Source organism: Tachypleus tridentatus, chromosome 9, assembly GCF_004210375.1.
Source record: "Tachypleus tridentatus isolate NWPU-2018 chromosome 9, ASM421037v1, whole genome shotgun sequence".
NCBI lineage: Eukaryota > Metazoa > Arthropoda > Merostomata > Xiphosura > Limulidae > Tachypleus > Tachypleus tridentatus.
In genome coordinates this window covers 85,779,522-85,794,876 of record NC_134833.1, presented here as the reverse complement: position 1 = coordinate 85,794,876, position 15,355 = coordinate 85,779,522, and the positions used below count along the sequence as shown (strand labels likewise).

Here is a 15,355-nt window from a genome sequence, read left to right as displayed (position 1 = left end):
TTGAAATTATAAAATGGCTGTAATGTCAAATAACCCGAAACCAGAACCAGAAAGGCCAACTTCAGATGACTAATGGTGATTTTTGAACTTGCCTGTTAGTCTTCCTGGCGAGTTATGATAATTGCAATTATGCTACAGAAAGTCCTTTACAACTTCTATTTACAACACACTAGATGGAAAAAGTGGAATTAGTGCAACTTATGTTTTTATTCAAAAATTAAACTTTGTCTTGTTTTACCTTAATTTCCTTTTATGAATTTTAATAATTTTTCTTTAATTTTAACTTTTTACCAGATGTTTGGTGCAGATAGCCTAGTTGCTTTGCGCTATAGAAATCTAAACCAAAACCAGTTCTGTATTGAAGAGTTTCATGAATATTCCACTAAACTGTTAATTTACAAAGTTTCTGGCCATTCCTGTCACTAAGTGAGTTCATCCTGGGTATTTGATTAAATGTTTACACTGTAAGCTCAATCTTTGATAATCCTCTAGAAGTAGCTTCACAAGAAACTCTGTACTTTTCTTCACATTGAGATTATACTGACTATTTATTGTATAGAGATATTCAAAGTGACATTCCCTTACTGATATACTGTATGGTGGATGACCTTTGGCTTGGATTGCCATCCTAGTTCTTTTCTGGAGCTTCCCATTTGTCTGTTCTCTGTCTGATGTAGTTCCAAAAATAATCTTTGTGTTGGAACACCTGTCTTCAAAGCCCTACTTATCTTTAAAGTTTTCCTTTCTTGAGGCAAGAACATTACAGCCATACCTTTATAGGATTCTGTTTTATTAAAATTAACATCATTGTTCCCTTTTATTTCATCACAAGCATAATTTATATCTTTCCGAGTAAAGTCATCTACAACAACTTTATTTTTCACATTCATGAGGCACATCTGAGTATTTGATTCCATATGCACCAATCACTAGATGAAGGGTTATTGCTTTCTCCTGATATGAGTATTTCTCATATTAATGATTCATTGACCATTCTCCTTGTTGTCAATTTGAAGCTAGCCTGACCTCACATCCATGTCTTCATATTAATTTAATTCCCAACATGCACTTTTCTTGATATTACTTACCATGGAGTGCAGAGAAGATTCCCTTTTGATAGAACATTGTTTCTACCTCTTGTTTGCATCAGCCCTTCTTTCTTCACTTTTGGAGGTAATTTCTCATATTTCATTAATACATCAGTTTGAATGACTTTTGTAGCTGTAAAACTAGTGTCAATCAGCCTGAACCATGGTCTTCCATCAATAAATTCATGGACCTGTTGATAGTTTTCCTCAACTTGAGAATTTCTTTTCTTATTTGGGATAGTTGGAGTATTTTCAGCTGAATTTTTCTTCATAAGTCTACATTGTTTTTATTTTCTTGATGTTTTGTTAGTTTGTATTCTTTGTTTCTTTTTGGGCCTTGTCTTTTTTGGTTCTGTAACAATTATTGATTTCTTACAATCTTAATTGTACTGACCAGATTACCCATCTATAATGGCTCATTCTGGTATCCTTTCATATTAGCTTTTATTTCAAAAAGGTTTTTGCCTGTAGTTCATTGCAATATGTTCCTTCAAGCTACACATAAAATATCTGTTGTCCTATGGTTTATTTCCTTTGTTCTGTTTAACTCATTGTCTAACTAATATTTTCTCTTCTTCTACACTATTGATGATAATTGGTGTTTCAGTATTACTTGGTCTAACAGTCCCATAACTTTGAGATGGTATCTTTAATTGCAACCTAAATGTAATCTAGTTCCATTTCCAATTGCAGTGCTTCCTTTAAAGATGTACATTTTTACTTCAGCCTAATACTCATATCTTCATCTTTAATGGCATCTATAATTCAGTCACATGCTAACAAACCCATTATTTTATGAAAAGTTTCCAAGCAAGATAATTGGGCAAGGATTTCCAAATCTTTTGCCTCTTTGACTGAATTTTTTTTTAACCTACTTAACTAGAATTTTGCTTTGAATACTTCTTTCTGGTAGCACTGCAAACCTGTTGGATAAGGTGTAGCTATCATACTTGATAGTTGTTATGACTTGGTTGGGAGGATAACATAATTAAAGGTGATCCTTTTAAATGGGAAAAAAGACAAATTGTTTACTATTCCACTTGTTCACTCTGGAAGTGATAATTATCTGAGCATATTATATCTCCCATGATAAACCAATGGTTTCTCTACTGGCTGATGTTGAACTGATCATCCAAATTCTAGAACTGGGTGTGTTAGTGTTGTGACTGGGGTAGATGAGGAAGGTCCTTCAGTGACAGATAGCACAGTATTAGTGGTAATAGGTATAAACCAGATAAATTCTCCTATTCATATTCCTTTGTAGATTGTTTTTTGGTTTAAACTCTTGAACTAATGCAGAAAATGATGTGGCTGATTTAATCTTTGCATTTGATTATTTATTTATATTATCTTGTTTTTCTTTTATATCTTGATGCTGTTCTTATTTTGTATTCATAAAACAATATTTCATCTTGTTCATGAAGTCTTGATGAAAAATGAAAACAAACCACGTGACCCAAATGCTTTCAAGAGATGGACATATCTTCTTCCTATTGCTCCTGAAGAAGAAATGTTAACATTTAAAAAGCACTCTGGTTATAGGTTTTTATCATTTTGCATCATACTGCAATATTTGTGTTTGAAGATCTTTTTTGTGATACCATGGCATGAGGCAAGAATATTTGAAACTTTATTTTCTTATATAACCAAACTACAAATTAAAGTAGTGTTAACTTAGTTAAATAATGATGAAAAATGTACATATTGTCTTGTGTTGCATGTACACTTGTTCAGACTAGAAAATCCGAAAAATGGATAAAAAATTTAGGAACATGCATAGCCATCCTGAATGTAACATCTTGGACATTACTGGCCCCACCAGTAGCTCAGCGGTATGTCTGCAGACTTACAACACTAAAAACCGTGTTTTGATACCCGTGGTGGGCAGAGCACAGATTGCCCATTGTGTAGCTTTGTGCTTAATTCCAAACAACAACAACAACAAGATACTACTGAACACTGGGCATAGTTTGTTTACAATTTTGTTCAAAAAAGTTTGAAATTTAATGTTGGTAATAAATGGTGAAGATAATGTATAGAATTAAACTCACAAATATGTTATGACTTTTCTTACAACTACCAACTAACAACATGTATGTATTTATATTTCTTAAATTATTTGTATACTGAATAAGATAATTATTGTAGGTTCTAGTATTACAGTCAAGATTCAAAATTAGTAAAATCAAAAAGGAAAATGTTCTTTGTTTTTTATTTAATGAAGGTTTATTCTAGTACATGATTTCCTTCAAGATTATATAATGATTCTGTGATTTTTTTTCACTATGACCTCAGGGTTTGATATGTGGCTTACAGACAGGGGAAGTAGTGTGGAGTCCCCAAGAAGCTGACCATTCTCTGACTGATCAACTGACATTAATGATACAAGGTTGGTTCATTGTAATGTGATCTGAAGTGTCAACCCTTTCTAGATGGATCATTAAAGGCCATGTCATCACATTTGTTAGCTTGCATTCAAAATTATACTGAATTGCTATTTTATGAATTGATGTCAATAAATTTTGTATCAAATTGTAGATTATAATTTAAACTTTATTATGTTTGAGTTTATTTCTTAATTTAAAAATATATATTAAACAGACCCACCTAAATATCGATCTCTGTGAGTCACGAGGCTTTTGAATGCAGCACCAGTTCAAATTAGATGTTTGTAACATCAAAATGCTGTGTCTGTAGTTTCATACAAATTATGAACACAAATAACTAAAAAATAATAATTTTTGTTATCATGAGGATTTATTTAAAATGTGATCTAGTGGTGTTAAATGTAGCAGGGATCCTAAATTATATTCTTCTTATGTTTGTGCATATATAGGACTACAAGAAAGAGGACTGCGAAGGAAGACTGAGAATCAACACGTTCCTTTTGACCCTACTGATTTTGACAGTTGTCTAGAGGCAGCTGTGTTGGGTAAACGGGAAAGTTTGGACTTTACTGATCATCTTTGGACTCTCTTGTCAGGTTAGTGATTTTAAAGCAAGTTACTAATGATGAACTTTAACACATTTAACACAACAATAAATATAAAAGGACATGGATTAATAGAATGCTTTCTATTGCAGACTATTTTGGTGGTAAGGGCACTTGATTCATGGGTCTCAATTCCATCACAGTATGTTTGTGTATGTATGCTTAACCTACTTTACACATACACTTATTAAACCCATCAAACTGTGTAATACTAGTTAAAAGTTCAATCTCATTTTACCAGTGCATTTCAAATATTTGCACAAGTAAAGGTTATTTTTTCATTGCTTAATCATTATAAGAATAGAAGACTTGTTTTAACTCTGTTTAGACATAGCACATCTTTGTATTCCTGTTTAATTAAAAAAAAATTAAACGGGTTTCTTTTTTTTCTAATACAGTATTAAAAACATTTTATTAAGCCTTGTGCCACAAGCACTTCATACACTCATAATTAATTGGTCTGCTGTATTTCTTACAGTTAATGCATATTAAACAATTGCAAATTGTAATATTATAGCCATGCAAAAGCAAAAACCACTGTTATAAAATGATGTTAATCACCGTCATCATTTAGTTTTTTTTCTTACACAAAATTGACATCAAGTTCATAAATTAAAATATGTTAGAGACAGTTTTACTTTTTAACAGTTCTTTGATACTGACAAGGATTACAGTGAACACCAAGTATAACCAAGCCAAGTGCTGATGTTACATGTTTACACTTAGATTGTAGATAATATGGTGAAGTACCCTTGACCATCTTTTCTGAAAGAGCTGTAACCCAAGACCTCTTTAATCTGGAGTTTCTTGACTCATTTTATCAGTTTCAGTCTGACAATACTTGAATAACTGTAACAGGTCAATGAAAATATTTTGAAAAATATACTTTTTTCATTTGAAGGAATTCATGTACAAAAAATATATGGTTGATATTTTGTGAGTCCATACTCGTATTCTGTTGCTGAAAGATTATAAGAGTGACAATAAAGCTATATTTATAATGCACACATGAAGAATATGATGTGTGCATTATAAATATAAGGATGTTAACTTGTGATTCACATTTTGTCATTCTGTATAACTGTGATCTAGAGTATCAGTTATTACTAAAAAAAATTAAGCAATTTGTATTAACTTGATCATTAAAAAGAAACTGACAAACATAGTGATAAGATACCTGTGTGGAAGTAACGATCTACTGGGGACATCATAAAAATTGCATACCCTTGCTGTAATTTAGGAAAGTTTTTCTTGTGGATTATCTTTGTATTTTATGTATTTGCCACTTGGTTTATCAAAAGACTTACATTTTCAGGCTGCTCTTCTTTTGAGGAACTCAAGATGGCTCTGTTGTTTATTTTCAAACAATTGAATTCAAAAGAAATGAGACCATTGGTATGTTATATTTTATAAAATATTTCTTATTCTTGACTACTACATAAGCAACTAGTAGTGGAAGTTTATAAATTCATGTACCTCACAAAATTTTGAGACTGTAATAAATATTTATTTTTATTTGTACATAGTTTTTTATTTTATTTACTCTTTATTTATTAATCAGTAAGTTACAGCTAATAAGTCGTACAGTAAAAAACTATTGAGCCTATGTTAAATATTCAGTTTTCAGTGTTTATATACAGCTTATCTGAAATATATAGATATTAATATATTGACCATCTTTGAAGATGGAGGTTCATTATGAAAGGCAGAATTTCTTTATGCATTTTTCAATACTGAAAATCTTTAAAAGTCAGTGGTTGTTATCAAAAGTTCCTAAAAAAGGTAACACTGATATGTAACAGTATTTGAACTATGTACTTTCATCTGCAAGCAAAAAATATCACATGATTATTGTTGAAATTATATTTCTAGCATAAAATAAGCTAGAATAAGCTGGACACATTTGGCATAAATCTGAAAGAATAAACTTATTTTTAGGACAAAAAAACGTAGACATATCTGAATTTTTGTAATTTAATCTTCAGCATAAACATTTTAGAAACAATTAACAATGTTTCTAGCCTACATCTTTTATCAATTATTGCCTCAAATTCATTAATAAACAGAGAGTGAAATGAAAATTGAAATGGCAAAAGTATAATAGACCTATGTGTCATAAACCTAACTGCCACATATGAAATAGTTAAATATTTGCAATTAAAGATAACCCTTCATTTTATATCTGATTATTGATGAAACGATCACTTTAGGCTGAGACATTTTAAATTTTTTGTATTTTATTTTATTTGTTGAAGTAGAGATTTTAGTATTTATGTAGGTTATGTTTTTTTTTGTTTTCTTTGTTATTGGCCCAGGATGGCCAAAATGGTTAAGGCACTTGACTTGTAATCCGAAGGTCATGGATTTGAGTCCCCTTCACATCAAACATGCTTCCTCTTTTAGCTGTGTGGGTGTTGTAAAGTGATTGTCAATCCCATTAATCATTGGTAAAAAAAGTAGTCCAAGAAATGGCTGTGGATGGTGGTGACTAGCTGCCTTCCATTTAGTCTTATAGATAGCACTCATGTAGCTTTGCACGAAATTCAAAACAAACCAAACTTTGTTATGTAATAATTTGTTTCTTAGGTTTGTATGATGTTAAAACAATAATTTTTCTAAAATGTTATTGTATAAATTAATTTTTTTTTTTTGTTATAACAGTTACTTTCCATACTTGTATAAAACTTTATTTTCTAATTCTGACTTTTTTAAATTCACATAGCAGTATAAGTGTGAATCTTTGCTTTGTTGGCAGGGTAGTGCATTTAATCCCAATGATATCCTAAGTAGACTGTCCTAATATATGTTCAGCAGCAAATAAGGTACAAGTTGACTTTCTGGTGATTTGAAATATGTCCAGTAAATATTTCTTGGTCTTTGTTATTTGTTAGAGAAGTTTCTTAACTTCAGCCAAAGCAAAGTATTTCTCTTTTAGATTTTTTTTTTTCCTGGACCCATTGTTTGTGTTTTTATTTTGCATGAATAAGTACTTTTTTTATGGTAACATCCCACTTTAAGTACCAAATATTAGCTAATAAACAGATTCTTGTAGTTCTTTTGTCCCATATTTGTTAAACTATTAAAATATTCACAACAGTACCTACATATTTGCATATTATGTTCTATCAATGTGTTATGTGATTGCTAACTTCCCTCTTGTCCACAGTTCAAAACTAGGGATGCCTATTTCTGAATGATAAGGTTCTCTGACCTGATTCTTCAGGAAAATAAGCAAGCAATTCTGAAACCAATCATCAGAAATGGATGTTTATAATCAGTAGCAATTGTTATAATACTCCAAGTGTACATAGATTTCTTTTTATAGATTTTTTTTTGCACTGCTTTTGTTTTTTTTATATTTCTTATAAATTTTTAGTGCAGTGAAGAAAATGGAATTCTAAGTAACTGCAACTACTGTTGATATTCATTTTATTTAAGATATTCATATGATATGTCATTAAAGAATTTCAAATTTTATCATCATGCTGTTTTCACACATTATAGAAATGTTTCCATTAAATCAGTAAGTATCATGTTTTACTGTGAATGAGATACAAAAACATCTTAAGCAGATAAAAATGTTACCTGTTCTGCAGATTATTGTAATAGTATTTAGAATTTCCAATTTCTTACACATTTAAAAAAAATATTTAATTACTTGTAACTTAGAATTTATTACCAGTTTTTTAATAGATATTTAGAAAAAACACTACAACTCTTGGCAAATATATACGTCAAATTCATCATGAGGACCTTGAAACACCATCACTAGAAGGAGTGAAACCTCTAGAAATGCTGGTGGAAATCGGAGTAGAGAAACTTCGTAGGGACTACACAAGTATTTTTGTTGGTAAATAAACACGTCTTTTGAAATAACTACAAACTTCTTTCATTTTCTTCATCTTAGTTTGATAGAACTTTTGTGTAAGCTGAATATTTTCCACTAATTTCATTTTTAGCATTTTTATTGTTATCAATAGATACAGCAACCAAAAATGTATATATGTTGGTAAAAATTTAAGTGCATTCCTTTGAAAATTCATATTGAATATGCTCTATATATTTAAAATAAAACATGTAAATCTACATCATATAATGACACAGAACAACCTTCACACCTACTTTGTCTATATTAGTATACAGTATAAAATATTACTTTTCTGGCAGTACTTACTATTTCTTTATCTCGAACACACTCACATAAATAGAAAATATAATCTCACAAGGATATATGTACAAAAGGCACTGTTTAAAAAGAGAAGACATTAGAAAGCTAAATTCTCAATGTTATGGATTTTTGAATGCCATTTGATTTTATTATCGTTATCTTTAGAAATTAAAGTTAAATAAGAACAAAATAACTAAGTTTAGTAAGATTGTGGACTAAAATAGTAGGTATAAGCTATTAATTTAGATTTTAGTAGTGTAATGTGTAGTGTAACATTAGATTAGGCTGAGTATGTGTAACAAATGCTTAGTTATAATTCAACTTGCAGCAAGAGTAAGAGAAATCAAATATGTTGTTTTATTTAATAAATACAGTGTAAAAACTAGTTAATTGTCAAACTTGGGCTTATAGTATTAAACAGCAGGCTACTGGTATTTAATCATAGTATCAAGTGTTTATTTTGGCACATATATGATAAACTGTAGTTTCAGTAAAGATATAAGGAATAAAATATTTGATTATTTTCTGACACAATGTTTTTTTTTGTTTGTTTTTAATTTAAATAATATGATTCTGTTTTTAAATTTATTGGTAAATTTGTCCAGACATGATTAAACCAACTGGTAAGATATTTGTTTTTCTTTTTTTTTAATATTATTTTGTAGGTTTAGAACTTGCTACTCAGGAACAACTACAACCATTTTTACAGTCTTCTGGTAACGTAGTATCAGCATTACCAGAACTTCAAAAGCTTCACAATGTTTTAGAAGTTATTGTTCTTAGCAAAACATTTCTCCAACTTCCAAGACAGACTCTTAGTTCTTACACTCGGTGAGTAATTGTTGATATGTGTTTTCCTAAAAATGTTTGCTTGAAAAGTATAGATTTTTAATTAATAAATATTATTATGTATTTTATAAAATGTTTTTATAAAATTTGAATTCAAATTTCACCATATTTTAGTTAATATGCTCAAGGTTTACAATGTCTCTTTTATTAATATAACTGGGTCAAAGAGTAAAGAATTGTTCTTATTTAATGTTTTAGTTTTCCTGAACACTAGTATGTTAATAACTGAATGTAAACAGTTTGTTTTAAATGTTCTTCAAAACTTCCTCAGGAATTATATGTTGTTAATCCAAGAAACATACTGTTCCAATAGACCACTTCCTCTTTTACCCTCAATATGCAAACTTTTTCTTTACACATGCCACAAGCCTTCTGCTCTTCCCCCACCCCATTGGAACTGCCCCTCGGTGTAGATTCCTGTACGTGGTGAGGGGACCTCCCATGGAAGATTCTGTTCTTTCAGTTTACCTCCTCTGGGATCTAAACATCCACCCATGTGTTTGCTGTGCGTGGCAACCTGTGAAGGGGAGGAGAAGATCCTGGTGGTTGAGAGGTCCAACCCTAACGCACCACTTTGGCATTGAATTCCTGTAGACGGGCAACCTTGGGGTGGCCCCCCTTGGTTAAAAGCAGCTGATCCACTTAGGCTAGGGTCAACCAAGTACCAGTGTTGGATGTTCTCAACAGGCATTGTGTACATTGTATCTGATGCTGGTGTTTGGGTATAGTGCTCACTAAACCCTGGTGTTTCTGCAGTGTTCTTGTTTGGCGTTGTAGTGCATTGCTTTGTAGGGTTCCATGGTGAGTGGGGTCAGTTGGCACTGAAATTTCCCTTTCTTTATTATGGATACTTCAATTAAAAATCTTAATAGAATAGTGAAAAAACTGTCTATAGGTAAACAACCACTTCTTGAAGATTCTGAGCAGCAATCCTCACCATCTGTACCACTTGTTGTACCTCATTTTCTTATATTGCATTTGCTTTCAGACAAATCTTCAGGTCAAATGTTTACCTTTTTCATTCAGAAGGAACTAGAAAAATTTGCTGTCTCTCCAAAGTCAGTAAAGAAGCTTCAATCTGGTGACATATTGGTGGAAACATCCACATCTCAACACAGTGAACTCCTCTTGCATTCAAAGGCAATTGGGGATATACTTATTAAGGTTACATCTCATGTTACTTTGAATTCATCATGAGTAGTTATTGTTGAGAGGGATTTGAAGAAAATCCCAGAGTCGGAGATTCTCACTGGTTTCTCCACCCAAGGTGTTTCTGCATTGAGGCATATATCCATTCACAAAAGTTTAATTATGATGCCAACCAATGTCCTCATTCTCACATTTACATCACCACGTCCACCTGCCACCATCAGGGCAGGTTATCTTAATTGCAGGGTATGGCCATACATTCCAAACCCTCTCCTGTTTCCAGTGTCAGCGATTCGGTCACTCGAAGACGTCATGTCATGGTTCCTTGTTGTGTACTCGTTGCTGAGGCAGGTACCATGATGCCTACGAGTGTGAAACAGACCCTTATTGCATCAATTGCCCTAAATGGTTGGAAATAAAAGAGGTGCAGCATTTGAAAACGATTCATAACATTACTTATCCTGAGACTTGAAAATTGCTGTCCACCATTCCATCTCAGACATATGCTGCTGCACTTCATTCCACAAATGAAAAGTCTTTTGACCTCCATGGTTAAAAAGTTGATAAATCAACTTCAACACCTATTTCTGTCCCTTACATACATTCCAACAAACCCCAAGATCTACATCCTTTGGTTCCAGGTACAGGCATTTCTTCAGATATATTTTTTTCTCCCACCCCAAGATGCAAAACAATCATTTGTTTACGTCCTCAGTCACTGGAATCCCCTTCCAACAGCAAATACCTGCCCAATCAACCCAGGGCAGGATCCATGGAGGTCGATAGATCTCCCTCGAATAACGACAGTAAGGAAAAAAGGTGTGTTTATAAACAGAAGGGTTCTCCATCCATTTCACCAACAGGTAAATAAAAATGGCCACCCTGATACAATGGAACTGTCGAGGATTATGTTATAATCTGGATGACATCAAAACTTATTTCTTCCTACCAATCTGTATGTCTTTCCTTATAGGAAATATTTCTGAAACCTGCCAATACAGTCAACTTTCTGGGGTTTTCTTTGTAGAGAAATGACAGGCAGTGTGACGGATGAGTGCATGGAGGGGTGGCACAGTTGGTTGATCAGCATGTGCCCACCCTGTCTGTGCCACTCAACACACCCTTGGAGGCCGTAGACATGCGTCTTTCCTTAGGTGATACCATCACTGTTTGTTCTCTCTACTTGTTGCATGGAGAGTCATATGATCAATCAGACCTTGATGCTCTCATTGAACAGTTCTGTCTCCCTTTTTAATCCTAGTGGACTTTAATGGACATCATTCCTTCTGGGAAAGTGCTGATATTGATAGTGAGGGGTCGCTCTGTTGAGCATATGTTCTCTGATCACAACCTTTCTCATTTCAATACTGGTTCTTCTACTTATTTCCATGTACCTAGTCAGTCCTTTACTGTTCAGTCAATTTGCTCCCCTTTACTCTTCTCCCATTTTTCATGGAGGGTTGAAAATAATCTATGAGGCAGTGATCATTTTCCTATAATCTTGAGAGAGACTGGCCGTGGTTGATGCCACCCAACCCGCATGCCCTGGTGAAAGCTGAAACAGGCAAGCTAGCCCTCTTCACTGCTCTCATAGAACTTGATCCTTCCATCATCCGTAAGCCATCAATAGATGACTGTGTGGCAGCAGTAACTGACTGTATTATACAAGCAGCTGCTGAATATATTCCTAAAATCTCAACACGTACTCCACTATATCCTTGCTCTTGGTGAAATCCTGCCTGCCACATGGCACAGAAGGCTCAAAAACGGGCCTGGGATACTTTTTGTTGTTATCCCATATTCTCGAACCACATTTCTTTCCAGCAGGCACGGGCAAATGCATGGTAGGTAAGATGTTAAAGCCAGAAGGAATTTTGGATTAAGTTCCCTACCAACATATCTTCTACCACCAGTTCCAAAGTCATATGAGACAAGATTTGAAAGGTCAGTGGGCAATATAATTCTGTCCCCTTCTCAATCTTGCTCTGTGATGGCCAGGAAGTAGCTGATACCTGGAGCATTACTGATACTCAAGGTGAAAGATTTTGCTAGGTATCTAGCACTTCTGCTTCTTCTTCCACATTCTTAGCCATCAAGACTCCGACAGAGTCATCATCTCTTTCCTTTCGAGTTGATTGTCTCTATGACTATAATTGTCCCTTTACACTGGTGGAACTCAAACTGGCCCTTCATCAGTCTGGCAGTGCATTGGTCAGACCTGATGATGTACGCTATGACATGCTGCGCAATCTATCTCCTGCTTCTCTTGCTATTCTTTTAATTGTTTTTAACCAGATCTGGCAAGAGAATGTTTTTTCTGATGTCTGATGCCAGGCTATTGTCCTACTTTTCTCTAAGCCTGGGAAGGATCCCAAGATTCCTTGAAACTATCGTCCAATTGCTTTGACGAGCTGTCTTTATAAGACCTTAAAGAGGATGGTTAATGGTTGTCTTGGTTAATTCCTCAAATCAAACAACCTCTTCTCCCTGATCCTGAACTCCGTATTGGGAAAATTGTGCTGCTTGTGTTCCCTGAGACAAAGTTCTTGGGGCTTATCTTTAACCATGAGCTCACCTTTATACCACACATCAAGCAGCTATGGATCAAATGTACAAGGGCACTGAATATCCTCCATGTCTTCTCTTCCACCACTTGGGGAGTGGATTGATGTTCTTTGATAAAGATATATCTTGCTGTTATCTTATCAAAACTATACTATGGATCACTGGTCTATGGCTCTGCCAGGACCTCAGCCTTAAAGGTACTGGATCCCTTTCATCATTAGGGATGTTAGCTCTGCAGTGGGGCTATTCTCACTTTCCCAATTCAGAGCTTATACACAGAGTCTCATGTACCTTCTTTTCACCTCTGCTGTATGCAACTATCTTTACTATATGCTTCGAAACTAGTCACCTTATTTTCTGCACTGTAATTTGGTAAACCTTACTCTGCAATGAATTCCAAAGTTAATGTTTCTACTTCAGGGATTACATCAGCAACCAGAATTTTCTGTTAGGTTTGGGCAATCCAACAGTAGGTTTATCTGCTTTTATATGCCAGAAGATCAGGCATTACATGGGACAATCTTTGTCACTAGACGTTGACCAGGCTCTTCCAGAACAGACTGATCCTGTGCAAGCTGATGAGGAATTTAACCATCTTTTTCCACCTTCATATTTTGCCTTCCCTTCATTGGGCTTCATGCAGTCTTTATGGATTTTGTATTTCAGATTTATGACATTTTATCCCTTTTCTTTATTTTTGAAAACTTTCATCTTTCATTATTGCATGAACAATTTTCTCAACACTTTTTGGTTTTTACTCCCTCACCTAACATTCAGCTTCATGCTGATCATTTTACCTTGGAATTACGTAAGGAGAATAGGCCCTTGCAGACTTTAAATCAGTTTCTAATTTTCTAACATTGTTCCATCTATTTTTATACTAGCAGTTGTTAGGTTCCTTATTGCTTATTTGGAGGTTGGCTCCTGAGTCATCTGTCAATCTTACTCATGCCCAATATTACCCTTGCCAGTCCATTACAGTATATTTCTTCTATACACCTCCTATCTAAGGCTTTCCATATAAATCCTGAGGGATTATCTGGAGATACACTTGCCTTCTCTCCTACACTTTAGTATATATTTTGATTTTGTCTTTAGTTCTGACATTGTGTATGTGATTTTTTTGTTGCTGGGACCTTATAGCTCATGATATCATGTTGGCTTTGGTCTGTTTATCCTCAACAAATCTTAGAGATTTACATATGATCCTATTTCTAAGTCTTTACATTTCTGATATGGTCTCAGAATCTCTAGAGCCTTGCATGACATTGGTGCAGTGACAATCCATCTTTACAAATATTGTTGCCTGTTTGTCTCAGTCAGAGCCTCATGTGCCATCAGTTAATGTTTTCTGTCCTTTCTTCTCAAGGCATTTCTTGTTGATTTCCATGACAATGCACACCTTGTTACCACCAGTACCAGTGACTCTCTAATGAGATTAGGTCTGGTGTGAGTTTTGTTGTTCAAGTTTCTTCTTCACTGGCTTTCCTTCTTTGGTGACCAATGGGTGCTTTAGTTTCAGTCAGAACAATATGTTGGCCACTTTCTTTTCCCCTTTCCCATTTCTCCTTACCCTGTTTCCTACTCTTCTCCTTAAGATCCTATGATCAGCCAGCATTGGTCCAAAGTGATTAAGGAATTTTTCTTGCACCAGGCCTTTCTAGGTTTCTCTTCTGACCTTATCATTGTCTCCAAGGAAACCTATAGTAAGGATTGGCAACTGGTAATTGATTTATCTGACCCTCTTCATTTCGCTGCCATGGTTCCTCATGAAATCTTTTCTTTTTCACTCTGAGATGGGCATTTTCTCTGGGGATGTGGATAGTCAAAATGAAAATCTACATATACTGATACTACCTTTGTCTCATCCTTTTATTTGGTTTATCCATTTCGGAATACTTTATCAATTTCAAATTGTCTCTTTGGACTTACCTCAGCTCATTACATATTTTGCCAAGTAGTTCAATCTTTTGCTTGACATCTCCATGCTCTGGGGATTTGATTCTATTATTACATGAATAACTAGCTTCTTCTAGCTTTATTCCACAAGGAATTGGCCAGTCATACTCAACAGCTCCTTTTAGTGGTATGGCCCAGCATGGCAAGGTGGGTTAAGGCATTTGACTCATAATCTGAAGGTCACGGGTTCGAATCCTCATCATACCAAACGTGCTCACACTTTCAGCCATGAGGGCATTATAATGTGATGGTCAATCCCACTATTCATTGGTAAAAGAGTAGCCCAAGAGTTGGTGGTGGGTGGTATGACTAGCTGCCTTCCTTCTAGTTTTACACTGCTATATTAGGGATGGCTAGTGCAGAAAACCCTCAAGGAGCTTTGAGCAAAATTCAAAGCAAACAAACAAACAAACCTTTTAGTGGTATCTCAAGTGGGCTAGTTGATCAAACTAGAGAAGTCCATTCTCAGACCAACTCAATATTTTGTCCATGTGGGAGTGTTTTTCAACACTTGTATCAGTTGAGCCTACCCTCTCATTTATGACTTTGTTCAATAGAATCACTGGATCACCATGACCTCTTTCA

General features: G+C 34.3%; 1 protein-coding gene across 4 annotated transcripts in view; it reads left to right on the top strand.

Moving 5' to 3' along the window:
• The window catches only part of Zwilch (zwilch kinetochore protein), a 54,773-nt gene that overhangs the window by 25,362 nt on the left and 14,056 nt on the right, over positions 1-15,355 (top strand). For all 4 annotated transcript variants that reach the window (XR_013014918.1, XM_076458673.1, XM_076458672.1 and 1 more), the window contains 5 exons: positions 3,384-3,477; positions 3,925-4,071; positions 5,396-5,475; positions 7,774-7,930; positions 8,914-9,079. Coding sequence is in view for 3 of the 4 variants with exons in the window: in XM_076458673.1 (XP_076314788.1) it covers positions 3,384-3,477; positions 3,925-4,071; positions 5,396-5,475; positions 7,774-7,930; positions 8,914-9,079 (644 nt within the window). In the remaining variant the exon portion in view is untranslated. The remainder of the gene's footprint in view (positions 1-3,383; positions 3,478-3,924; positions 4,072-5,395; positions 5,476-7,773; positions 7,931-8,913; positions 9,080-15,355) is intronic.